The following is a 25,997-nucleotide window of genomic DNA, read 5'->3' on the forward strand; positions in this document are numbered from 1 at the left end:
ACCAGCCTAGAAAACGTTGAGATTAATCTTTGAATTAAGGTTCTCAGCAGATCATTTTGAATATATATATTTCCTAAAATAATGGGAAATTATTTAAAATTAAACTACAAGTAAAAGTGTGTTTCATGGCGTTCCCAGGTATTGTTCTCTAGAATTTCACATAAGTCTTCTAGTGTTGTTTTTTCTCAGTGTCAGACATTAATCCCCAGCTTTGATAAATTACATTGCGTGTCCAAATGGCTACTACTTTAAATGCAAGGCTAAAATAAAAAATATATTAAAAATTGGCAGCACATTGTAGTACGTACTTGTATTTAGAAATATGTCCAGCGGGGGGCAGTACATGCCCTTGTTATTCCTAAATGAATGTTATCTGTAACGGGCTGTATATGGCCCGCGGGCCGAGGTTGAAAAACATGTACACACACGATCCGGGGGCGGGGCGAGCGCGCGAATCCCGTTTCGCCGAAACGTCCGTTCGGCGAACTGTCCATTGGCCAAACGTCCGTCGGCGAAACGTCTTTCGGCGAATCGTCCGAGTACCATAACATTGTCTTTTCGATTGCCAATTGAATTGGAATGAACAAATGATTGGAAAACCTTGACGTCCGATGCCAGCGAATAAAGCTGGCCGCTAAAACAGGGTCTTGTAAATAGTCTTTATAGTTATTATTTGTAGCAGTCCTTTCGTCTTTTGAACTTTTTTTGCGCTCGTCCGGCGGCTTCTTTCGATGGCGCTCGTTCCGATGGCCGTGAAGGAAAAGGACATCAACTCAGGAGTTCCGAACCCCAAAAAAATGGAAGTACCCGGGAAATACGGTGCTGAGCTGAGGGCTTACGTGGCCGTTTCCTCTGGGATGACGCGCCTTTGTTGACATTTAAAACGTTCAGATGTTGTATTATTTTACAAAAGAATCTATTTTTCTAAGTGGAATTTTTGGGATAAGGAGGGAAATTCACAATATATCTCAAACCCCCTTTGGCGGTTTTCCCATTTCCACCCAAACTCATTGGCGGCCAGGTCCGCTCACAGAACGTGTGTTGTGGTATTTAGCAAAAGATTTATATTTTGAACAAAAGCATTGAATTATTTTTAAAAAATGGGCCAGATTCACAAACGATTCTTGATCGGTGACATCCTATGATTTTTTTTTAATACCATTTTTGAGGACATAGGCCTGGAAGATAAATTGAGTTTATGAATAAATTTAGGGGTTTTTTTTGGCGGATGATTGAAAAAATATTTTGTTATAATTTTTTTAATTATTATTTTTAAGTCTAGCAATCTGTTTCGCAAGGAAGAGTTTGTTTTTGTGTGAAATGTATTACTTTGTGTTTGGGGGCTTAAAGCACAAATAGGAGGAGAGAAGAATATATATATATATATATATATATATATATATATATATATATATATATATATATATATATATATATATTTTTTCCTTTTTTTTTTCAATATTTTCCGTTACTTTGATAACAAGTTTTTTTTTCACGCTATATAGGGGAAATTATATATTTTTTGTTTTTAAGAAAAAAAATAAAGAGCTGTCTAGGACAGCAATGTTGGCCTGAATTAATCCCAAAAAAATAAATAATGATTCCAAATGTATTTATAATAGGTGGTGTATTTTATTTTATGTACCATAAAACGAAAAAAAAATCATTTTTAAAAATGTTCGCCAAAAGTAGTTTTGTGTTGATACAGACCTTACGTAGCCAAAAATCAAAACAAAACAGTTCTGGTTCACATTAAGTTCATTTTAGCAACAAAAAAAGTATTTTTATCCTGTAATATTATAGCATATGACTCAATTTACAACTATACATTCAATCTCTTAATATTTATTCTGGTTATTTTTTAATCTCCTAAAATCTTAACTATTTTCGTAGTCCTATTTAGTCTGCAGTCTAGTTTTTTTAGGGCTACGTTCAGTTAATTTTCGACACAAAAAAATCAAATACTTTTTTATTTTTTTATTTTTTTTAACTGTAAACAATAGAACTTGTGTAAATAAATAAACATGGCCCTTTGGGGTGAAATTTCAAATCACTCTGAATACTTAAAAAGCAAACAAAAACATTTTAAAATGGTAAAATGACAAATAAACAAGCAAAACGTTAAGCTTTGAATCCTTAACACCAACACCAAATTTCAGTTTTTCACCAAACCGAAGAACATCCACATTTTGTGCAAAAAAACCACATTGCTGATTTGAGTAGATTCAACATTTGTAGTCTTCTCCGTTAATATATTCATCCATAATTATGGATGCATATACTGGCCGAGGAAGCCAAAATAATACATTTAAACCATATGTGTCAAAGTGGCGGCCCGGGGGCCAAATCTGGCCCGCCGCATCATTTTGTGTGGCCCGGGAAAGTAAATCATGGGCGCCGACTTTCTGTTTTAGGATCAAATTAAAATGAAGAGTAAAGATGTATATTAAATTTCCTGATTTTCCCCCTTTTAAATCAATAATTGTAATATTTTAATCCATTTTTTTCTGCGTTTTTAGTTCAAAAATCATTTTGTAAAATCTAAAAAATATATATAAAAAAGCTAAAATAAACATTGTTTTAGATCTATAAAAAACTGAATATTCAGGGCTTTTAATCCAGTTCTTTTAATCCATTTCAAAAAAAAAATCTAAATATTATATCTAAAATGGTCCGGCCCACGTGAAATCAAGTTGACGTTAAAGCGGCCCGCGAACCCTTGATTTAAACAATAATACACAAAAATCAAAAATAATTTTTGCCACAAAAACCTAAGCAAAACAATGAAATAACTTATTGACATCTCGGTTTTACATTCCAGTCAAATACGATATTTTATCCTTCTACTATAAGAAGTAGGCTCAACGGCAGGCTCGAAGTATGAAGGAAAAATGCGACTTATAGTCCGGAAAATACGACATACGCATTAAATGTGTATAAATGACGACACGGCGCAGGAGAGTATTTTTTTTGGTTTTTGTTTCACGCGACCAGGGCTAAGCCATCGTTCCCTGCCGCCATTTTGCCTGCAGGGCAGATGTCAATCATAAGAGTGCAAACATTCGGGCTTTGGCCTCCCAACTCAGGACCGAATGTGTGTTTTTTGTGAGTGTGTGTGTATGTGTGTGAAAATATTTCTTTTGCAGATAAACCTAGTGAAATCCGTAAGATTTAACCCAGTTTAACCACCAGAAATGTTTTTTTTTGTGATTTATGATGACATGACGTTGCGAGTGTGTAAAGTAAAAAGATGAAGACAATCGAGCCATAAAAATCACTGCAAATCTGTCATTCGAGAGGATTCTAAAATTATGGGGTGCCATTTGAATTAAAAAGACAGCAACATTTTTCTCATATTTTGCGCCATATGCGTTCAAATGTGGTGTGAATTTTTTACAGTCACTTTTTTGGGGGTACATTTACAACATTATTTAGAAAAGTCAATATTTATTTTCTAAAGTGCGGAATCTAAATTGTACATTGACATGTTGAATCTAAATCTTAATATTAAATGTTAAATCCTTAATCTAATGCTATATTTCATTACAATATTTGTCTAATGTGGAAATTTGAACAAAATAAAAGCCGTTGAAATTCAGTTGTTAGATAGTGAATAAAACCTAATGAACGCGGCAAACAGCTTTTATTTTGTTACTTCCGGTCGCTGGTTCTGGTCTTATATTAGCTAAATATTTGGTTAAGAGATTTACTATTTAGATTTAGATTTCGGATTGATATTTAGATTGAACATGTAAAATTGGGATTTAGATTAAGCGTTTAGATTCAACATTCAAATGTTTGATTTGGAGTTAGCTTAGCTTGGCTTAGCTAAACATTGCACTTATTGTTTAGAGATAAATATTAAAAGTTGCTAAATATTGTAACGAATGTGCAAATATATGAAAAGGAAAATGTCATATTTTTACTACAAATGGCGTCCCCTACTGGAAAAGTCTACTTGTTGCAAATGGATCCCAACTTTTTATTTTATTATTATCATTATTTTTTTGTATAATGGTAAATTTGATAGTTGTGATGAAAATGAGTGAAGAATATATAGCACAGATGAATGGCAGGCACTTTAACTACTGCGGATATTTTCTATCATGTACATGAAACGAAACAATGCTATAATAAAACACGTTTGAAGTCGTGTTTGTATGAGAATTTTTCTGCCGTTGACGGCGATGGACGTCCAATGACATCTTTTTTCTTTAAAAAAAAAAAGACCATGTATAGCAGGGCTTAAAAAAATAAGACCATGTATATACAAATGCCTTTTTAAATAAAAGACCATGTACAGTAAGGCTTTTTTAAATAAATAAAGACCATATATAATAAGGTTTTTTTTCCTCGTTAAAAACGTCTACCTTTGCCAAATTTCTTAAATCCGCCTCTAAATAAACATACATATACATTCCAAATATTGAGCAAGCAATTGTCAGTTCAACAATGTAACATTGCCATCTTGTGGACACCTGGTAGAAGTACACCTATTGTGTCGCTATCTATTTGTCCATCTGTGCTCCCTACGACTGACTGGCGATAGCTGGGTTTAGGCTCTGGCAACCAATGTTCCCTCTAACCTACGCGCGTGCGCACTTGCGCACTACTCGTCTTCTTCGCACTCAGCAATCATTTGGAGCGCACAAAATACCTAAAATCCAACCTAAATTGTAAAAAATAAATAAACACAGTACTATTTTTCTGTGCCATTTTGCAACGCACTTCAGAGAGTAGCAACCTGTAACTGAAAAACGACAACAAACGGCCAGTTACGGATCAAACTATGACAAACACTGTTCAGCCAATGATATGATGCGGTCACGTCACGTGTGTTTACTTCCACGGCATGAGGAAACGTAAACGACATTGATTGGCTGTGTTAGATAAGTGTTGTGCACAGGTGCCTCAGATTGGCAGGATAGCAAATAGCTAACGGTTTGGTGGAGCTGCTGCCAAGCCTTTATCGTGGCGAAATGAGACGAAGTAAAGAAAATTAAGATGGAAAGGCTGTCAGAGTATGTGCAAATAGAAGAACAAGCGGGGAAATTGGGTGAGAACTGTCTAAGATTTTACTATGTATGTGTATGTGTGTCTAGTATGTGTTATCGTTTGTTTTGAACCTAAACAATGGACTATAAATGGTCATTTTTTAAAAGGGAAAAAGCCTTACTATACATGGTCTTTTTATTTTTGTTTTTGTAGAAAAAAAGAGGCAAACTATACATAGTCATTTTTTAAAAGGAAAAAAAAACATTAATATACATAGTGATTTTTTAAGGAAAAAAAGCCGTACTATACATGGTCATTGTTTTAAAGAAAAAAAGCTGTAGGTGTTTTTTTTAGAAAGAGGCTTACTATACATGGTAACTTTTAAAAGAAAAAAAAGCCTTACTATACATGCTCATTTTTTAAGAAAAAAAGCCTTACTATACAAGGTCATTTTTAAAGAAAAAAGCCTTACTATACTATGTCGTTTTTTTAAGAAAAATGCCTTACTATACTATGTCATTTTTAAAGAAAAAAGCCTAACTATACTATGTCGTTTTTTTAAGGAAAAAGCCTTACTATACTATGTCGTTTTTTAAGAAAAAAGACTTACTATACTATGTTGTTTTTTTAAGGAAAAAGCTTTACTATAATATGTCGTTTTTTTTAAGGAAAAAGCCTTACTATACTATGTCGTTCTTTAAGAAAAAAGACTTACTATACTATGTCGCTTTTTAAGGAAAAAGCTTTACTATACTATGTCGTTTTTTAAAGAAAAAAGCCTAACTATACAATGTCGTTTTTAAGGAAAAAAGCCTTACTATACTATGTCGTTTTTTAAAGAAAAAAGCCTTACTATACTGTCATTTTTTAAGAAAAATAGCCTTACTATACTATGTCGTTTTTTAAAGAAAAAAGCCTTTATACACTGTCGTTTTTTAGGAAAAAAGACTTGCTACTATGTCGTTTTTTAAGGAAAAAGCTTTACTATACTGTCGTTTTTTTAAGAAAAAAGCCTTTATACACTGTCGTTTTTTAAGAAAAAAAGCCTTACTATACTATGTCGTTTTTTTAAGAAAAAAGCCTTACTATACTATGTCGTTTTTAAGGAAAAAGCCTTACTATACTATGTCGTTTTTTAAGAAAAAAGACTTACTATACTATGTCGCTTTTTTTTAAGGAAAAAGCTTTACTATACTATGTCGTTTTTTAAGAAAAAAGCCTTACTATACTATGTCGTTTTTAAAGAAAAAAGCCTTACTATACTATGTTGTTTTTTAAGAAAAAAAAGCCTTACTATACTGTCATTTTTTAAGAAAAAAGCCTTACTATACTATGTCGTTTTAAGAAAAAAGCCTTTATATACTATGTCGTTTTTTAGGAAAAAAGACTTACTACTATGTCGTTTTTTAAGGAAAAAGCCTTACTATACTATGTCGTTTTTTAAGAAAAAAGACTTACTATACTATGTCGCTTTTTTTAAGGAAAAAGCTTTACTATACTATGTCGTTTAAGAAGAAAGCCTTACTATACTATGTCGTTTTTAAAGAAAAAAGCCTTACTATACTATGTTGTTTTTTTAAGAAAAAAGCCTTACTATACTATGTCATTTTAAGAAAAAAGCCTTTATATACTATGTCGTTTTTTAGGAAAAAAGACTTACTACTATGTTGTTTTTTAAGAAAAAAAGCCTTACTATACTATGTCGTTTTTTAAAGAAAAAAACCTTTATACACTGTCGTTTTTTTTAAGAAAAAAGCCTTACTATACTATGTCGTTTTTAAGGAAAAAGCCTTACTATACTATGTCGTTTTTTAAGAAAAAAGACTTACTATACTATGTCGCTTTTTTTAAGGAAAAAGCTTTACTATACTATGTCGTTTTTTAAGAAAAAAGCCTTACTATACTATGTCGTTTTTACAGAAAAAAGCCTTACTATACTATGTCGTTTTAAGAAAAAAGCCTTTATATACTATGTCGTTTTTTTTAAGAAAAAAGCCTTACTATACTTTGTCGTTTTTTAAGAAAAAAGACTTACTACACTCGTTTTTAAGGAAAAAGGTTTACTATACTATGTCGTTTTTTTAAGAAAAAAGCCTTACTATACTATATCATTTTTTAAGAAAAAAAGCCTTACTATACTATGTCGTTTTTTTAAAGAAAAAAGCCTTACTATACTACGTCGTATTTTAAAGAAAAAAGCCTTTATACACGATGTCGTTTTTTAAGAAAAAAGCCTTTATACACTATGTCGTTTTTAAAGAAAAAAGCCTTACTATACTATGTTGTTTTTTAAGAAAAAAAGCCTTACTATACTGTCATTTTTTCAGAAAAAAGCCTTACGATACTGTCGTTTTAGGAAAAAAGCCTTTATATACTGTCGTTTTTTTTTAAAGAAAAAAGCCTTACTATACTATGTCGTTTTTTAAAGAAAAAAGCCTTACTATACTATGTCGTTTTTTAAAGAAAAAAGCCTTACTATACTATGTTGTTTTTTAAGAAAAAAAGCCTTACTATAATATGTCGTTTTTTAAAGAAAAAAAGCCTTTATACACTGTCGTTTTTTTAAAGAAAAAAGCCTTACTATACTATGTCGTTTTTTAAGGAAAAAGCTTTACTATACTATGTCGTTTTTAAGGAAAAAGCCTTACTATACTATGTCGTTTTTTAAGAAAAAAGCTTTACTATACTATGTCGTTTTTTAAGGAAAAAGCTTTACTATACTATGTCGTTTTTTAAGAAAAAAGCCTTACTATACAATATTGTTTTTTAAGAAAAAAAGCCTTACTATACTATTTCGTTTTTAAGAAAAAAGACTTACTATACTATGTCGCTTTTTTTAAGGAAAAAGCTTTACTATACTATGTCGTTTTTTAAGAAAAAAGCCTTACTATACTATATCATTTTTTAAGAAAAAAAGCCTTATTATACTATGTCGTTTTTTTAAAGAAAAAAGCCTTACTATACTATGTCATTTTTTAAGAAAAAAAGCCTTACTATAGTGTCATTTTTTAAGAAAAAAGCCTTACTATACTGTCGTTTTTTAAAGAAAAAAACCTTACTATACTATGTCTTTTTTTAAAGAAAAAGCCTTACTATACTATGTCATTTTTTAGGAAAAAAGACTTGCTACTATGTCGTTTTTTAAGGAAAAAGCTTTACTATACTATGTCGTTTTTTTAAGAAAAAAGCCTTACTATACTATGTCATTTTTTAAAGAAAAAAACCTTACTATACTATGTCTTTTTTAAAGAAAAAGCCTTACTATACTATGTCGTTTTTTAGGAAAAAAGACTTACTACTATGTCGTTTTTTAAGGAAAAAGCTTTACTATACTATGTCGTTTTTAAAGAAAAAAGCCTTACTATAGTATGTTGTTTTTTAAGAAAAAAAGCCTTACTATACTATGTCGTTTTTTTTAAGAAAAAAGCCTTTATACACTCGTTTTTTTTAAAGAAAAAAGCCTTACTATACTATGTCGTTTTTAAGGAAAAAGCCTTACTATACTGTCGTTTTTTAAGAAAAAAGACTTACTATACTATGTCGCTTTTTTTAAGGAAAAAGCTTTACTATACTATGTCATTTTTTAAGAAAAAAGCCTTACTATAGTATGTTGTTTTTTAAGAAAAAAAGCCTTACTATACTGTGTCGTTTTAAGAAAAAAGCCTTACTATACTATGTCGTTTTAAGAAAAAAGCCTTTATATACTATGTCGTTTTTTTTTAAGAAAAAAGCCTTACTATAGTATGTTGTTTTTTAAGAAAAAAAGCCTTACTATACTATGTCGTTTTTTTTAAGAAAAAAGCCTTTATCCACTCGTTTTTTTTAAAGAAAAAAGCCTTACTATACTATGTCGTTTTTAAGGAAAAAGCCTTACTATACTGTCGTTTTTTAAGAAAAAAGACTTACTATACTATGTCGTTTTAAGAAAAAAGCCTTTATATACTATGTCGTTTTTTTTTAAGAAAAAAGCCTTACTACACTCATTTTTTAAGGAAAAAGCTTTACTATACTATGTCGTTTTTTTAAGAAAAAAGCCTTACTATACTATGTCGTTTTTTAAAGAAAAAAAAGCCTTTATACACTGTCGTTTTTTAAAAAGAAAAAAGCCTTACTATACTATGTCGTTTTTTAAAGAAAAAAAGCCTTTATACACTGTCGTTTTTTTAAAGAAAAAGCCTTACTATACTATGTCGTTTTTTAAGGAAAAAGCTTTACTATACTATGTCGTTTTTTAAGAAAAAAGCCTTACTATACAATATTGTTTTTTAAGAAAAAAAGCCTTACTATACTATTTTGTTTTTAAGAAAAAAGACTTACTATACTATGTCGCTTTTTTTTAAGGAAAAAGCTTTACTATACTATGTCGTTTTTTAAGAAAAAAGCCTTACTATACTATGTCATTTTTAAAGAAAAAAGCCTTTATACACTATGTCGTTTTTTAAGAAAAAAACCTTTATACACTATGTCGTTTTTAAAGAAAAAAGCCTTACTATACTATGTTGTTTTTTAAGAAAAAAAGCCTTACTATACTGTCATTTTTTCAGAAAAAAGCCTTACTATACTATGTCGTTTTTTAAGAAAAAATACTTACTACACTCGTTTTTTAAGGAAAAAGCTTTACTATACTTTGTCGTTTTTTAAAGAAAAAAGCCTTACTATACTATGTTGGTTTTTAAGAAAAAAAGCCTTACTATACTGTCATTTTTTAAGAAAAAAGCCTTACTATACTATGTCGGTTTTTTAAGAAAAAAGCCTTACTATACTATATGATTTTTTAATAAAAAAAGCCTTACTATACTATGTCGCTTTTTTTAAGGAAAAAGCTTTACTATACTATGTCATTTTTAAAGAAAAAAGCCTTTATACACTATGTCGTTTTTTAAGAAAAAAGCCTTACTATATATACTATGTCGTTTTTAAAGAAAAAAGCCTTTATACACTATGTCGTTTTTTAAGAAAAAAGCCTTACTATACTATGTTGTTTTTTAAGAAAAAAGCCTTACTATACTATGTCGTTTTAAGAAAAAAGCCTTTATATACTATGTCGTTTTTTTAAGAAAAAAGCCTTACTATACTATGTCGTTTTTTAAGAAAAAAGACTTACTACACTCGTTTTTTTAAGGAAAAAGCTTTACTATACTATGTCGTTTTTTTAAGAAAAAAGCCTTACTATACTATATCATTTTTAAGAAAAAAAGCCTTACTATACTATGTCGTTTTTTAAACAAAAAAAGCCTTTATACACTGTCGTTTTTTTAAAGAAAAAAGCCTTACGATACTATGTTGTTTTTTAAAGAAAAAGCCTTACTATACTATGTCGTTTTTTAAAGAAAAAGCCTTACTATACTATGTCGTTTTTTAAGAAAAAAGCTTTACTCTACTATGTCGTTTTTAAGGAAAAAGCCTTACTATACTATGTCGTTTTTTTAAGAAAAAAGCCTTACTATACTATGTCGTTTTTTAAGAAAAAAGCCTTACTATACAATATTGTTTTTTAAGAAAAAAGCCTTACTATAATATGTTGTTTTTTAAGAAAAAAAGCCTTACTATACTGTCATTTTTTCAGAAAAAAGCTTTACGATACTGTCGTTTTAAGAAAAAAGCCTTTATATACTGTCGTTTTTTTAAAGAAAAAAGCCTTACTATACTATGTCGTTTTTTAAAGAAAAAAGCCTTACTATACTATGTTGTTTATTATGGAAAAAAGCCTTACTATACTATGTCGTTTTTTAAAGAAAAAAGCCTTACTATACTATGTCGTTTTTAAGGAAAAAGATTTACTATACTATGTCGTTTTTTAAGAAAAAAGCCTTACTATACAATATTGTTTTTTAAGAAAGCCTTACTATACTATGTCGTTTTTAAGAAAAAAGACTTACTATACTATGTCATTTTTAAAGAAAAAAGCCTTTATACACTATGTCGTTTTTAAAGAAAAAAGCCTTACTATACTATGTTGTTTTTTAAGAAAAAAAGCCTTACTATACTGTCGTTTTTTCAGAAAAAAGCCTTACGATAATGTCGTTTTAAGAAAAAAGCCTTTATATACTGTCGTTTTTTAAAAGAAAAAAGCCTTACTATACTATGTCGTTTTTTAAAGAAAAAAGCCTTACTATACTATGTCGTTTTTAAGGAAAAAGCCTTACTATACTATGTCGTTTTTAAGAAAAAAGACTTATTATACTATGTCGCTTTTTTTAAGGAAAAAGCTTTACTATACTATGTCGTTTTTTAAGAAAAAAGCTTTACTATACTATGTCATTTTTAAAGAAAAAAGCCTTTATACACTATGTCGTTTTTTAAGAAAAAAGCCTTACTATACTATGTCGTTTTTAAAGAAAAAAGGCTGACTATACTATGTTGTTTTTTAAGAAAAAAAGCCTTACTATACTGTCATTTTTTAAGAAAAAAGCCTTACTATACTATGTCGTTTTTAAGGAAAAAGCCTTACTATACTATGTCGTTTTTTAAGAAAAAAGCCTTACTATACCATGTCGTTTTTTTTAAGTAAAAAGCCTTTGATTGGATAACTTTATTCATCCCGTATTTGGGCAATTTCATTGTGACAGTAGCAAGAGGGTGATGAGACAGAACAACAAAGCAAAAGCACAAAGTACAAAGCAAATGGGATAGTTAAGAATCACCAAACCAAGTCATTAAGACAGAAAAGCAGCAAAAACACAAAACGAGCAAGAGTGGACGGAGCTACCGCCACCGGCTGCCACTTGAACGGCGCCATCTTGGTTACGGTAGCAAAAACGGATACAGACTCAAAAAGACGTTGTAAAGTTGGACAAAAACTGGAACCACACATGGAAAGTCTTCTACAAGATGGGGAACTTCTGCAGATTGGGACCTAGGTAGAGAATATGCAGAGTCACTCTTCCAAGCTTATCCGCACAGTTCCTCAGTAGTCTGGAGCTGAAGAAAACAGCAGCAGGGCAGAACTCCTCGACTCCGTTGCTGGTAAGCGCCGACAGCTCTTTCATCTTATCCCATGATGGAATGGTTGGTCAGAAGCGTTGCTGCTTCTCCCGGCGCTTTTGTCCAGCTCCGAATTTCTAGCGGGATTGAGGTGTTGCTCCTTCTGCTGCGTATTGTAACTGCTAGTCCCATGTGTATGGCAGCGTAGGCATGGCTGAATGGTTCCAACAAAAGAAGTAGCAGAAATACCGTATTTTCACGACTATAAGGCGCGCATAAGTCAAAATTTTTCTCCAAAATAGACAGGGCGCCGTATAATCCAGTGCGCTTTATATATGGACCAATACTAAAATTGTTATCACGATAAAATAAATCAGTCGATAGGATAACTACGGAAACCAGCCCCCGACTCTACTATTTTCCCGTAGATAAAGTACTGCGCAGTGACTGCTGGGATATAGAGTTCTTAATACACCCAGTTCATCAATACAGTTAGTATGATGGCGACCACACTAATTTGGTGCTGGCCGTCATTTCGGCTGTATTTACAAAAGAAATCCTGCCGCTAAATGTTGGCGTCAACAGAGCATTCAAAGCTAGACTGTGAACTATGTATATATATTATATATAATAACTCGGAGCTTGCCGTCATTCCCGGAGGCTTAAGAACTACAACCGCGGGACCCAGCGTTTTGGAAGACTCATTTGGGCAATTGTTTAATTTGGACACAGAAAATGAGGACTTTGATGGATTTGTGGGTGATGATGACGTGAGTAAGTTGTAAAATGTCTAAAAGTACAACCGAACTCAGTTTTGCTTCCGTTGCCTTTTTAAAGCGTGTTTTTAGCGTGGGTGTTGCGCCCAAGAACTATATTTCCCAGCAGTCACTGCACACCGGAACCCGGAAATAAGCTGCTTCCGGTAGCCAGCGCTATTGCGTTTCGATGTTCATCCATATATAATATATAATATATATGCGTCTAATGAAATGGTGCGTGCTTTGTGTGTCTAAAATACAGAAATAGCACTCGTTACTGACACTGCGGCGTAAAATACGATGTGCCAAATAGTCGTGAAAATACGGTAAGCCAGGCTAACAGAACAAGGAAAGTTGTAAAAACATTAAAGTAAAAAGTTATAAAGTACAAAATAAAGTAAAAATGAATGTATTAAGAAATATTAAAATGTAATAAAAAAAAAGATAGAAGGGCTGTAAAACACGAAAAACAAATAAGAGTGGACAGAGATACTGCCACTGGCTGCCGCGTGAACGGCGCCATCTTGGATCTTATACTATGTCGTTTTTTTAAAGAAAAAAGCCTTACTATACTATGTCAATTTTTAAAGAAAAAAGCCTTACTATACAAAGTCATTTTTTAAAGAAAAAAGCCTTACTACACTATGTCGTTTTTGGAAGTAAAAAGCCTTACTATACTATGTCGTTTTTTTAAAGAAAAAAAGCCTTACTTTACTATGTCGGTTTTTAAAGAAAAAGCCTTACTATACTATGTCGTTTTAAGAAAAAAAGCCTTTATATACTATGTCGTTTTTTTTTAAAGAAAAAAGCCTTACTATACTATGTCGTTTTTTAAAGAAAAAAGACTTACTACACTCGTTTTTTAAGGAAAAAGCTTTACTATACTATGTCGTTTTTTAAGAAAAAAGCCTTACTATACTATATCATTTTTTAAGAAAAAAAGCCTTACTATACTATGTCGTTTTTTAAGAAAAAAGACTTACTATACTATGTCGTTTTTTTAAGGAAAAAGCTTTACTATACTATGTCGTTTTTTTAAGGAAAAAGCCTTACTATAGTATGTTGTTTTTTAAGAAAAAAAGCCTTACTATACTATGTCGTTTTTTTAAGAAAAAAGCCTTTATACACTGTCGTTTTTTTTAAGAAAAAAGACTTACTATACTATGTCGCTTTTTTTAAAGGAAAAAGCTTTACTATACTATGTCATTTTTAAAGAAAAAAGCCTAACTATACTATGTCGTTTTTTTTAAGGAAAAAGCCTTACTATACTATGTCGTTTTTTAAGAAAAAAGACTTACTATACTATGTCGTTTTTTTAAGGAAAAAGCTTTACTATACTATGTCGTTTTTTTAAGGAAAAAGCCTTACTATACTATGTCGTTTTTTAAGAAAAAAGACTTACTATACTATGTCGCTTTTTTTAAGGAAAAAGCTTTACTATACTATGTCGTTTTTTAAGAAAAAAGCCTTACTATACTATGTCGTTTTTAAAGAAAAAAGCCTTACTATACTATGTTGTTTTTTAAGAAAAAAAGCCTTACTATACTGTCATTTTTTAAGAAAAAAGCCTTACTATACTATGTCGTTTTAAGAAAAAAAACCTTACTATACTGTCATTTTTTAAGAAAAAAGCCTTACTATACTATGTCGTTTTAAGAAAAAAAGCCTTTATATACTGTCGTTTTTTTTAAGAAAAAAGCCTTACTATACTATGTCGTTTTTTAAAGAAAAAAGACTTACTACACTCGTTTTTTAAGGAAAAAGCCTTACTATACTATGTCGTTTTTTAAGAAAAAAGCCTTACTATACTATATCATTTTTTAAGAAAAAAAGCCTTACTATACTATGTCGTTTTTTTAAGAAAAAAGCCTTTATACACTCGTTTTTTTAAAGCAAAAAAGCCTTACTTTACTATGTCGGTTTTTAAAGAAAAAGCCTTACTATACTATGTCGTTTTAAGAAAAAAAGCCTTTATATACTATGTCATTTTTTTTAAAGAAAAAAGCCTTACTATACTATGTCGTTTTTTAAGAAAAAAGCCTTACTATACTATATCATTTTTTAAGAAAAAAAGCCTTACTATACTATCTCGTTTTTTAAGAAAAAAGACTTACTATACTATGTCGTTTTTTTAAGGAAAAAGCTTTACTATACTATGTCGTTTTTTTAAGGAAAAAGCCTTACTATAGTATGTTGTTTTTTAAGAAAAAAAGCCTTACTATACTATGTCGTTTTTTTAAGAAAAAAAGCCTTTATACACTGTCGTTTTTTTTAAGAAAAAAGACTTACTATACTATGTCGCTTTTTTTAAAGGAAAAAGCTTTACTATACTATGTCATTTTTAAAGAAAAAAGCCTAACTATACTATGTCGTTTTTTTTAAGGAAAAAGCCTTACTATACTATGTCGTTTTTTAAGAAAAAAGACTTACTATACTATGTCGTTTTTTTAAGGAAAAAGCTTTACTATACTATGTCGTTTTTTTAAGGAAAAAGCCTTACTATACTATGTCGTTTTTTAAGAAAAAAGACTTACTATACTATGTCGCTTTTTTTAAGGAAAAAGCTTTACTATACTATGTCGTTTTTTAAGAAAAAAGCCTTACTATACTATGTCGTTTTTAAAGAAAAAAGCCTTACTATACTATGTTGTTTTTTAAGAAAAAAAGCCTTACTATACTGTCATTTTTTAAGAAAAAAGCCTTACTATACTATGTCGTTTTAAGAAAAAAAGCCTTACTATACTGTCATTTTTTAAGAAAAAAGCCTTACTATACTATGTCGTTTTAAGAAAAAAAGCCTTTATATACTGTCGTTTTTTTTAAGAAAAAAGCCTTACTATACTATGTCGTTTTTTAAAGAAAAAAGACTTACTACACTCGTTTTTTAAGGAAAAAGCCTTACTATACTATGTCGTTTTTTAAGAAAAAAGCCTTACTATACTATATCATTTTTTAAGAAAAAAAGCCTTACTATACTATGTCGTTTTTTTAAGAAAAAAGCCTTTATACACTCGTTTTTTTAAAGCAAAAAAGCCTTACTTTACTATGTCGGTTTTTAAAGAAAAAGCCTTACTATACTATGTCGTTTTAAGAAAAAAAGCCTTTATATACTATGTCATTTTTTTAAAGAAAAAAGCCTTACTATACTATGTCGTTTTTTAAGAAAAAAGCCTTACTATACTATATCATTTTTTAAGAAAAAAAGCCTTACTATACTATCTCGTTTTTTAAGAAAAAAGACTTACTATACTATGTCGTTTTTTTAAGGAAAAAGCTTTACTATACTATGTCGTTTTTTTAAGGAAAAAGCCTTACTATAGTATGTTGTTTTTTAAGAAAAAAAGCCTTACTATACTATGTCGTTTTTTAAGAAAAAAGACTTACTATACTATGTCGCTTTTTTTAAGGAAAAAGACTTACTATACTATGTCGTTTTTTAAGAAAAAAGACTTACTATACTATGTCGTTTTTTTAAGGAAAAAGCTTTACTATACTATGTCGTTTTTTTAAGGAAAAAGCCTTACTATACTATGTCGTTTTTTAAGAAAAAAGACTTACTATACTATGTCGCTTTTTTTAAGGAAAAAGCTTTACTATACTATGTCGTTTTTTAAGAAAAAAGCCTTACTATACTATGTCGTTTTTAAAGAAAAAAGCCTTACTATACTATGTTGTTTTTTAAGAAAAAAAGCCTTACTATACTGTCATTTTTTAAGAAAAAAGCCTTACTATACTATGTCGTTTTAAGAAAAAAAGCCTTTATATACTATGTCATTTTTTTTAAAGAAAAAAGCCTTACTATACTATGTCGTTTTTTAAGAAAAAAGCCTTACTATACTATATCATTTTTTAAGAAAAAAAGCCTTACTATACTATCTCGTTTTTTAAGAAAAAAGACTTACTATACTATGTCGTTTTTTTAAGGAAAAAGCTTTACTATACTACGTCGTTTTTTTAAGGAAAAAGCCTTACTATAGTATGTTGTTTTTTAAGAAAAAAAGCCTTTATACACTGTCGTTTTTTTTAAGAAAAAAGACTTACTATACTATGTCGCTTTTTTTAAAGGAAAAAGCTTTACTATACTATGTCGTTTTTTTAAGGAAAAAGCCTTACTATACTATGTCGTTTTTTAAGAAAAAAGCCTTACTATACTATGTCGTTTTTAAAGAAAAAAGCCTTACTATACTATGTTGTTTTTTAAGAAAAAAGCCTTACTATACTATGTCGTTTTAAGAAAAAAAGCCTTACTATACTGTCATTTTTTAAGAAAAAAGCCTTACTATACTATGTCGTTTTAAGAAAAAAAGCCTTTATATACTGTCGTTTTTTTTTAAGAAAAAAGCCTTACTATACTATGTCGTTTTTTTAAAGAAAAAAGACTTACTACACTCGTTTTTTAAGGAAAAAGCCTTACTATACTATGTCGTTTTTTAAGAAAAAAGCCTTACTATACTATATCATTTTTTAAGAAAAAAAGCCTTACTATACTATGTCGTTTTTTTAAGAAAAAAGCCTTTATACACTCGTTTTTTTAAAGAAAAAAAGCCTTACTTTACTATGTCGGTTTTTAAAGAAAAAGCCTTACTATAGTATGTTGTTTTTTAAGAAAAAAAGCCTTTATATACTGTCATTTTTTTTTAAGAAAAAAGCCTTACTATACTATGTCGTTTTTTAAGAAAAAAGCCTTACTATACTATATCATTTTTTAAGAAAAAAAGCCTTACTATACTATGTCATTTTTTAAGAAAAAAGACTTACTATACTATGTCGTTTTTTAAGGAAAAAGCCTTACTATAGTATGTTGTTTTTTAAGAAAAAAAGCCTTACTATACTATGTCGTTTTTTTAAGAAAAAAGCCTTTATACACTGTCGTTTTTTTAAAGAAAAAAGCCTAACTATACTCTGTCGTTTTTTTTAAGGAAAAAGCCTTACTATACTATGTCGTTTTTTAAGAAAAAAGACTTACTATACTATGTCGCTTTTTTTAAGGAAAAAGCTTTACTATGCAATGTCATTTTTTAAAGAAAAAAGCCTTACTACACTGTCGTTTTTGGAAGTAAAAAGCCTTACTATACTATGTCGTTTTTTTAAAGAAAAAAAGCCTTACTTTACTATGTCGGTTTTTAAAGAAAAAGCCTTACTATACTATGTCGTTTTAAGAAAAAAGCCTTTATATACTATGTCGTTTTTTTAAGTAAAAAGCCTTACTATACTGTCATTTTTTAAAGAAAAAAACCTTACTATACTATATCGATTTTTAAGAAAAAAAGCCTAACTATACTATGTCGTTTTTTAAGAAAAAAAGCCTTAATATACTATGTCATTTTTTTATACAAAAAAAGCCTCACTATACATGGTCATTTTTAAGAAAAAAAATGCCTTACTATACATGGTCAATTTTTAAGAAAAAAAAAATCCTTACTATACACGTTTTACATTTTTTAAGGAAATAAGGAAAATTTTTAGGGAAATACTATACTATGTCGTTTTTTAAGAAAAAAACTTTACTATACTATATCATATTTTAAGAAAAAAGCCTAACTATACTATGTCATTTTTTAAAGAAAAAAGCCTTACTGTACTGTCGTTTTTTAAGAAAAAAGCCTTACTATACTGTCGTCTTAAGAAAAAAGCCTCACTATACTATGTCGTTTTTTTAAAGAAAAAAAGCCTGATTATACTATGTCGTTTTTTATACAAAAAAAGCCTCACTATACATGGTCAATTTTTAAGAAAAAAAAGCCTTACTATACATGTTATACATTTTTTAAGAAAAAAGCCTTACTATACTATGTCGTTTTTTAAGAAAAAAACTTTACTATACTATATCATATTTTAAGAAAAAAGCCTGACTATACTACGTCATTTTTTAAAGAAAAAAGCCTTACTGTACTGTCGTTTTTTAAGAAAAAAGCCTTACTATACTGTTGTCTTAAGAAAAAAGCCTCACTATACTATGTCGTTTTTTTTAAAGAAAAAAAGCTTTAATATACTATGTCGTTTTTTATACAAAAAAAGCCTCACTATACATGGTCAATTTTTAAGAAAAAAAAGCCTTACTATACATTTTTAAAGAAAAAAGCCTTACCATACTATGTCGTTTTTTTAAAGAAAAAAACTTTACTATACTGTCATTTTTTAAGAAAAAAGCCTAACTATACTATGTCTTTTTTTTAAAAGAAAAAAGCCTTACTATACAATGTCATTTTTTAAAGAAAAAAGCCTTAATATACTGTCATTTTTTTAATTTAAAAAAGCCTCACTATACATGGTCATTTTTTAAGAAATAAGCCTTACTATATATTTTATAATTTTTTCAAGAAAATAGCCTTATTAGCCTATGCCTAAAGCTTAAACCTAAGCTTAAACCTAAGACTAAACCTAACCCCTCACCCACTAAACCTAACCCACTAACCCTAACCCCAACCCCAACACACCTCCCTACTATACCATGGACTGACCTACTACATTTCTATTTGATTTCGTGACACATAGAGGACTCAGGCATTGATGATTGGAAAGATGTACCCCTCATGAATGATGTGGAAATATTTTTAGAACTGATATTCCACTTTATTTTCTTTTCCTTTTGAGTGAGTCACTACTTAAGATTAAACTGAGATTATGCTTCTAGGGCTCTTGGGCCACCTTGTGATGCAGAGGTTCACTCACCTGACTTTGGTGCGGGCAGGTGTGGGTTCGATTCCCACTGGTGGCAGGATGACTGTGAGTGCTGATGGTTGTTTATCTCTCTGTGTACCCTACGCCCGAAAACAACTGGGTTAAGCTCCAGCACCCCCCACAACCCTTTCAAGGATGGGTGGGCAATATGAAAGATGGAGTTAGTGGGTGATAAAACACAATTTCAAAAACATTCCAATTTTTTAGAGCTATCTTTTAAAACGGATCTACCACCTATACATTTTTAAACATTTTCACGTACTTACAAAGCTGAAAATAAGACACAAAAATAATCTTATTACATATACTTTATGCCTAATGTTCCCTCTAATTTTCTGTTTGTCTGCGCGGAAAGACAACCTCCCTGAGCACACTGAGTACCGGTGTGAGCAACATCATCATTGCTCACACCAGTATCACACCTGCCATAAGCAAGTGTATGTCTACTACACATAAATAATTTAGTAATAATAAAATGTAATGATTAATATCTATGAATGGGCGGGCCGGCGGATGAGTGGTTCGCGCGTCGGCCTCACAGCTATCACAGCTATAAAAAAGGGATTATTTTGTGCGCTCCATATGATTTGCTGTGCGCAGAGAAGACGAGAGTAGTGCGCAATTGCGCATGTGCGCAGCTTAGAGGGAACATTGTTTATGTCTATTTGTAATATATTATCAAACCTTTAACTCCTACTGGCCAATTTCCACAACATGGATAATTTAAAAAATAAAAAAAAAAAACACCCAACCCCCTCCCCCAAAAAAAACAGGTCACTGCTTCTTTTGAATTGAAGATACTGTATATATTTTTTTCTTTACAAAATGAAATAACAAAAGAAAACAAACAAATCATGACATACACAAAAGCTGCTTTGGACATGTACAGAAGTCATTTCCACACGACTTAAAATGAGAACACTTGAAGAGGCACAAAAGCAACTTTGACTCTTAAAAAATAACGATGAGCAATCGACCAACCGACCGATCGACTGACGGGGAGCTTTGTGCTACTTTCTGGTAAAGCGTCACCAATTAGTTATACACACACGGAGCATCTTTTGGACATTATTAAACACTGGCTCTCTGGTTTTCACGCAAATGACATACTCACCATTGAAACATTTACACAGAAAATGTTGACTCCTTTACTCAAAATTAGAATACTTTTTTTCCTCTCTTTTTTTTTTAAACAAATAACCGATAACGTCGTAACATTTCGTATCTGGGGGTGCATAGATGTTACAAACTTCCTCCCCGGGCTCATTTCACCGTTGACTCGTCATGAGTTAGCTAGCTAGCTAAGTCGCGCGGCAAAACGCGAGCGCCGCCGCCGTGCTTTTTGTGCAAAAATTCCAATGTAAACAAAATGACGAGAAAATGGAGGCTGAAACTGCCAAGTTTCCTGTGCTTTTTTGGGGGTTTTTGGGGGGGATATTGTGTCCATCGACTGACTTGTGCACACTGGCAGTTTTGAATGTGCTTCGAAGATCAACTGGTTTGGACCCATGTGTTCCAAATAGCTTTAAAAAAAATGCCATTTACGATGATAACTGCGGCTCCAGAGCTGCAAATAGTTCTTGCGAAAGTAGCTTTGTCATACAGACCTTAACTTACATGGAACTTTTAGCGCCATATAGGGAAAACGTTTTCAAATAATGGCGCCACAAAATGAAGGCGATCTGAAAAAAGCATAGGATTAAATTGGTTGTTTACATGATACATTTCTTTGAATTAAAAGCCAGATGGGAATAAAAATACTTCATGGACATCCCATTGGAACATTCTAACCAGATGGAACTATGATTAAAGTTTTCCAACTAAGAGGCCTGATTCATTTTCTTTTTTCATCCTATTGGCGTGCATCAAAACGTCAAATTCCCAAAAAGATTACCACACACTGTACCATCAATATCCACGTTTCTGTTATTTGGGGAAGCTAGCAGAAGTAACGCTAGCACAAAACAAAACAATGCAAAAATTGGTCTATATCCAACATGAACACGTTGCTGGATATGTTAAAAGATCGTACCATTTTTGAGAGGAAAGTGTTAAAAATAGGCAAATAATGCTAACCTTTAAAGTAAACATTTTTATTCTATTATTTCTGATATATTTGCTTAATCGGCGCATGTTAAATAATTTGCTGAAAATGTGACGCCCGATACCAAAAATTCTAATCGAATCAACAGTGTGAATTTTAATCCGAAACATGATCGCATTGTAGAAATGTTCTTATTAAAGTTTAAAAGAAGCTTTTCTATTCCAAAAGTGCTTAACCTAGCAAATGTTGTCGAACATAAACCAGCTAAGAAGTACCATCTACTAATTTAAGAGAGAAAGGGGGGACAAAGTAGCCTAGCGGACTGTGATTAGCACATGAGCTAAGCTAATGTACTAGTGGAATAATAGCACTAAGATCACTTTTTTTTTTACACTTTTCAAGGCAATTATTGAGCTACTTCCATAGTTTTAGGTTATACATTATACTTTTTGTATAATTTTGTAATAGACCTGCGTGTTTTTGTGCAGATTTATTAAAGTACTGAACTGTGCTAGCAACATTTATTCGTGTGTTCCCAATCAAAACAATTTGTTTCCTTATAGTTTTATTTTTTTTGATTCCAGGCTGAAAAAAAAATGGATTTGTTAGATTAATCTGTCTTTTTTTTTACTATTGTTTCGCAATTTTTAAGCGGAATCTGACCATGCTATGTTAAACAATTACTACTATTCTTTGTATCACCAATCCTATGCAACTGATTATTGGGATCGGGCGCCACAAAAATCTATCGTCGCAATACTAGTTGCAACAATATGCCTATGTATTAAAAAAAACCTGCTAATTTTTAAAGCAACTCTGGTTTGTCTATCACCGTCAATGGCATCTCATAAGTTATTTGGGTGATTCTTGCTATTGCCTTGTCATTGAAATCAGTCGTGCGTCCCATTGAAAACAAACGTATAAAATATAGACCACACCCCACACAGTCTTTCACTATGTAAGGACAGAATTCACCTAACATTTTTTTAGCATCGATATCATCGCAGATATGTATATATGTACACAATCAGGCCTTTGAGACCATTCGTTGAAAGACCAAAGAAAAAAGGGCTAGAGTGGAGTCAGACCCGCAAGGCGACGCACTTATTTCTTACCCGATCGTAGCTCAAATGACAACACAGGATTTTGATCGTACGACATTGCGGTTGAAATGTCAGTATACCCAGGATACGGGGACCCACTGGGGGGTTTTGGACGCCAGCTCCACGGCTTCTTCCAGCAGGCGTAGCGTGTCGTCGATTTCGTTATTGATGATGGTTTGGTCGAAGTAGTGAGCGTACGTCTGCTGCAGCATTTCCGACTCTTTCTGGAGCCTTTCCAACGAATCGTCCTGAGGAGGGGAAAAAAATGTACAAGTGGGTCATTCCAGTTAAAGTCTTTGATAGTTTATCGCTAATTTTCAATAAATATGTGGCAGAAAATGTGCTTCATTTTCAGAAATGATGAAGCCAAATGTCCTCCAATTCTGAAATAAACATTTAGCTTTTACTGCTAAGAGAAAACTATCATTCTTACTGATTCACACCCCGGATTATACCCCAAATTTTAAACACACAGTTAGTGAGTGATGTAGTAGTACCGTATTTTCACGACTATAAGGCGCACATAAGTCTTAAATTTTCTCCAAAATAGACAGGGCGCCTTATAATCCAGTGCGCTTTATATATGGACCAATACTAAAATTGTTGTCATGATAAAATAAAATAAATCAGTGGATAGGGTACACCATCCTCTACAGCTCTCACAACTACGGCAAGCAGCCCCCGACTCTACTATTTTCCTGTAGAAAAAGTACTGCGCAGTGACTGCTGGGATATATAGTTCTTTTGTCAATACACCCAATGGATTGTGGCCTGGCGATCGGCATCAACACAGCTTTACGAAGCATGGACGCTAGCTACTAGCTAGCTACTATTTGCGAATGGATTGTGGCCTGGCGATCGGCATCAACACAGGTTTACGAAGCAACTTTGATGGATTTGTGGGTGATGATGACGTGAGTACATTGTAAAATGGCTAAATAAAGTACAACCGAACTCAGTTTTGCTTCCGTTGCCTTTTTAAAAAATGTGTTTTTAGCGTGGGTGTAGCCTGTATGTTTAAGCTGGTGTACGTTTTGCCATGCCTGGCTGCGTCTATAAAAACGGTGCGTCCTTTGTGTGTGTAAAATACAGAAATAGCACTCGTTATTGACACTGCGGCTAAAAATACGATGCACCGTATAGTCTTGAAAATACGGTATAAGTTTTTGTAGTACGGGATTGTATCGGATTTCGTCACAAGATGGAAGCTGGACAGATATGCAGCTGACTAAACATATACTTAAAAGGGCTACAGTAATCCCTCGATTATCGCGGTTAATGTAGACCGGACATGGCCGCGATAAACAAAAAAATGCGAAGTAGGGTCACCCCTATTTATTCATTTTTTAAAATATATATAAATTATTTTTTTATTATTTTATTTTTATGTTATTTGGTTATTTATTTATTTATTTTTGTATTTATTTATTTTTATTCATTTTTTATTTTTATTTTTTTTATTTTTTTACTTCTGTGCTGAGTTCTAGAAGCAAGCGGAGGACAGGGGCGTGGCTTCTGCTTGCGAGTTTCAGCGTGGATTTTAACATTTTTATGAACTTACAAAAAAATGTAATTAAGAAAAAAAACATTTCCCCCAGAAAAAAATGCGATGTAGTGAAGCCACGATAACCGAGGGATTACTGTATAGGGATTTGACATGTTCACAAGAGGGGTGCTTTGTACTTACAGGCAGCTTGCGACACCACTTGGGAATCTCCATTGCAAATGGGTGAAAAAAAGGCATGCCAAAGAAAAAGACAAACATACTTCAAGCAAAGTGGACAGACGAGCAATGTTTCGAGAAAAGGACCGACTGTTTACGATGCGAGAATGGAGTGAGATGTGCAAAAACATACAAAGGCCAACAAGTGAGCTGACTTTACCTCCGTCAGGCCTGGCGTGATGGTGGGAGCTGCGATGAAGACAACGTAGGGAGCGAACTCAGCCGTTCGGAGAATCTTCAGCGCCTAAAATGGGGAAGATGCGGAGAGACTTTTTCAAATTAGCAAATTTATTTGAAGTGAACAAAATACCGTGTCGCAACTCCCTCGTGTAAGGTCTCTACGAGCACTGGGCGGAGCGTCACATTTTTTTCTGTGTTTTTTTTTCTCCTGTTAGTCAGTGCGAATGGCGGAGCGATCGCTAATACGAGAGGAGTATATACTACTTCTCGTTGGCAAGTGGTCGTGCGTTATCCTATTGTGAGGACATTTGTGTGCATCATTTCCGGAATATTTTGAAGGGAATACAAACGCAAACAACCCTCGATAGGTTGCATCAGAAAGTCAGGGTGGAGGCGGGGCAAATAGAGCCAAGAAGACAAGAAAGGTATCAAAATTTTAAACGGAATTAGAATTATGTTTAGTCCAAGGTTAGATTAAACTTATTTTTGAGTGTGTCTGCATCGTAATCCAAGTTCATTTAAATTTGTTTGTTACGAGCGCGTTGGCATGCAGAAAGTCCCCTTTCGCGAAATCTGTCTAATTTTAGTATACTATTAAACACATTTTAGTACTATTAAACCACTAGTTATTTGTCACTTTGTTAATAGATGGCGAATTAGAAGAAATAAAACATTTGTTCCAAGCCAATATCCTGTTTTGGTGTTTTTTCAGAGGGTTGGAACAAATTAATTTCTTTTTAGTTCATTTCTACGGGAAAAGTTTGTTTGAGTTACGAGTAAATCGACATACGAGCTCAGTCCCAGAACAAATTAAGCTCGTATCTCGAGGTACCACTGTACACCACGATGACAATAAAGCTATCAATTCAATTTAAAACTGCACTTTCGATCAGATCGGGGACATCCCAATACCATACCATACGTAGCGTGGTAGCTCTTACCTGCGGCTCAACGTCTAGAATTGAAATCATGCCCTGGACGTGGATTTGTCGAATGGTCTCCAACCTGGTTCCGTACATGGCATCTTCGTGGCTACCGTACTCCAGGTAGTCATTGTTGCTGATGTCCTGCATCATCTGGTCGTGCGTCACAAAGTAGTAGTTCTTTCCGTTTTCCTCGTCTTTTTTCGCGGGCCGAGTCGTGTCTGACAGAGACGTGAGCAAAAGGTTGGGTTTAAAATCCCCAGGACGGGCAGGGCGGATTTTTTGGCGCGCTTCTTACGGGGGATGGGGTAGGCGAAGCGCTCCGGGTGTTTAGTGATGAGCGTGTTCTTGATGTGCCTTCTGCCGACTCCGTGTGCACCTGAACGGAAGCGGAGATGGCGGTCAAGCAGCGGACCGGGTCATTTTCAAGGATACACGGTCGATTGGTCGCCGATCTTTTGGTCGCCAGTCTTTTGGTCGCCCGGAAGGTAAGTGATAATTACCATTACCATTTAAATCGTTGCTCAAATTCCCTAAATACAAACTGTGAATTACTATTTAGTCATACTTAATGCCCTAGTAATTATTAGGCTAAAGAAAAGCGCCAAATTTCCCGGACTTTTATTGTTTTTTGTTGGAGAACTTGTTAAGACCCTGACGGACGTA

General features: G+C 32.1%; 1 protein-coding gene and 1 long non-coding RNA gene across 18 annotated transcripts in view; one reads left to right on the plus strand and one right to left on the minus strand.

The window, feature by feature from the left end:
* Positions 1 to 4,620: 4,620 nt before the first annotated feature.
* LOC144084754 (uncharacterized) lies at positions 4,621 to 25,770 on the plus strand. The gene is made up of 3 exons (XR_013303905.1): positions 4,621 to 5,056; positions 19,312 to 19,403; positions 24,195 to 25,770. It is a non-coding gene; the product is annotated as an uncharacterized LOC144084754 (long non-coding RNA).
* The window catches only part of LOC144084638 (peripheral plasma membrane protein CASK-like), a 42,799-nt gene continuing 36,941 nt past the window's right edge, over positions 20,140 to 25,997 (minus strand). For 9 of the 17 annotated variants that reach the window (XM_077613368.1, XM_077613359.1, XM_077613340.1 and 6 more), the window contains 4 exons: positions 25,630 to 25,710; positions 25,350 to 25,552; positions 24,389 to 24,472; positions 20,140 to 22,753 (listed from right to left, as the gene is read on the minus strand). In XM_077613368.1, the coding sequence (XP_077469494.1) occupies positions 22,577 to 22,753; positions 24,389 to 24,472; positions 25,350 to 25,552; positions 25,630 to 25,710 (545 nt within the window). In that variant the 3' untranslated portion in view covers positions 20,140 to 22,576. Of the gene's footprint in view, positions 22,754 to 24,192; positions 24,220 to 24,388; positions 24,473 to 25,349; positions 25,553 to 25,629; positions 25,711 to 25,997 lie in introns of all 17 variants that reach the window. The other 8 variants (XM_077613325.1, XM_077613274.1, XM_077613311.1 and 5 more) reach the window with 1 other exon arrangement.

This window comes from Stigmatopora argus, chromosome 1, assembly GCF_051989625.1.
Source record: "Stigmatopora argus isolate UIUO_Sarg chromosome 1, RoL_Sarg_1.0, whole genome shotgun sequence".
Taxonomy (NCBI): domain Eukaryota; kingdom Metazoa; phylum Chordata; class Actinopteri; order Syngnathiformes; family Syngnathidae; genus Stigmatopora; species Stigmatopora argus.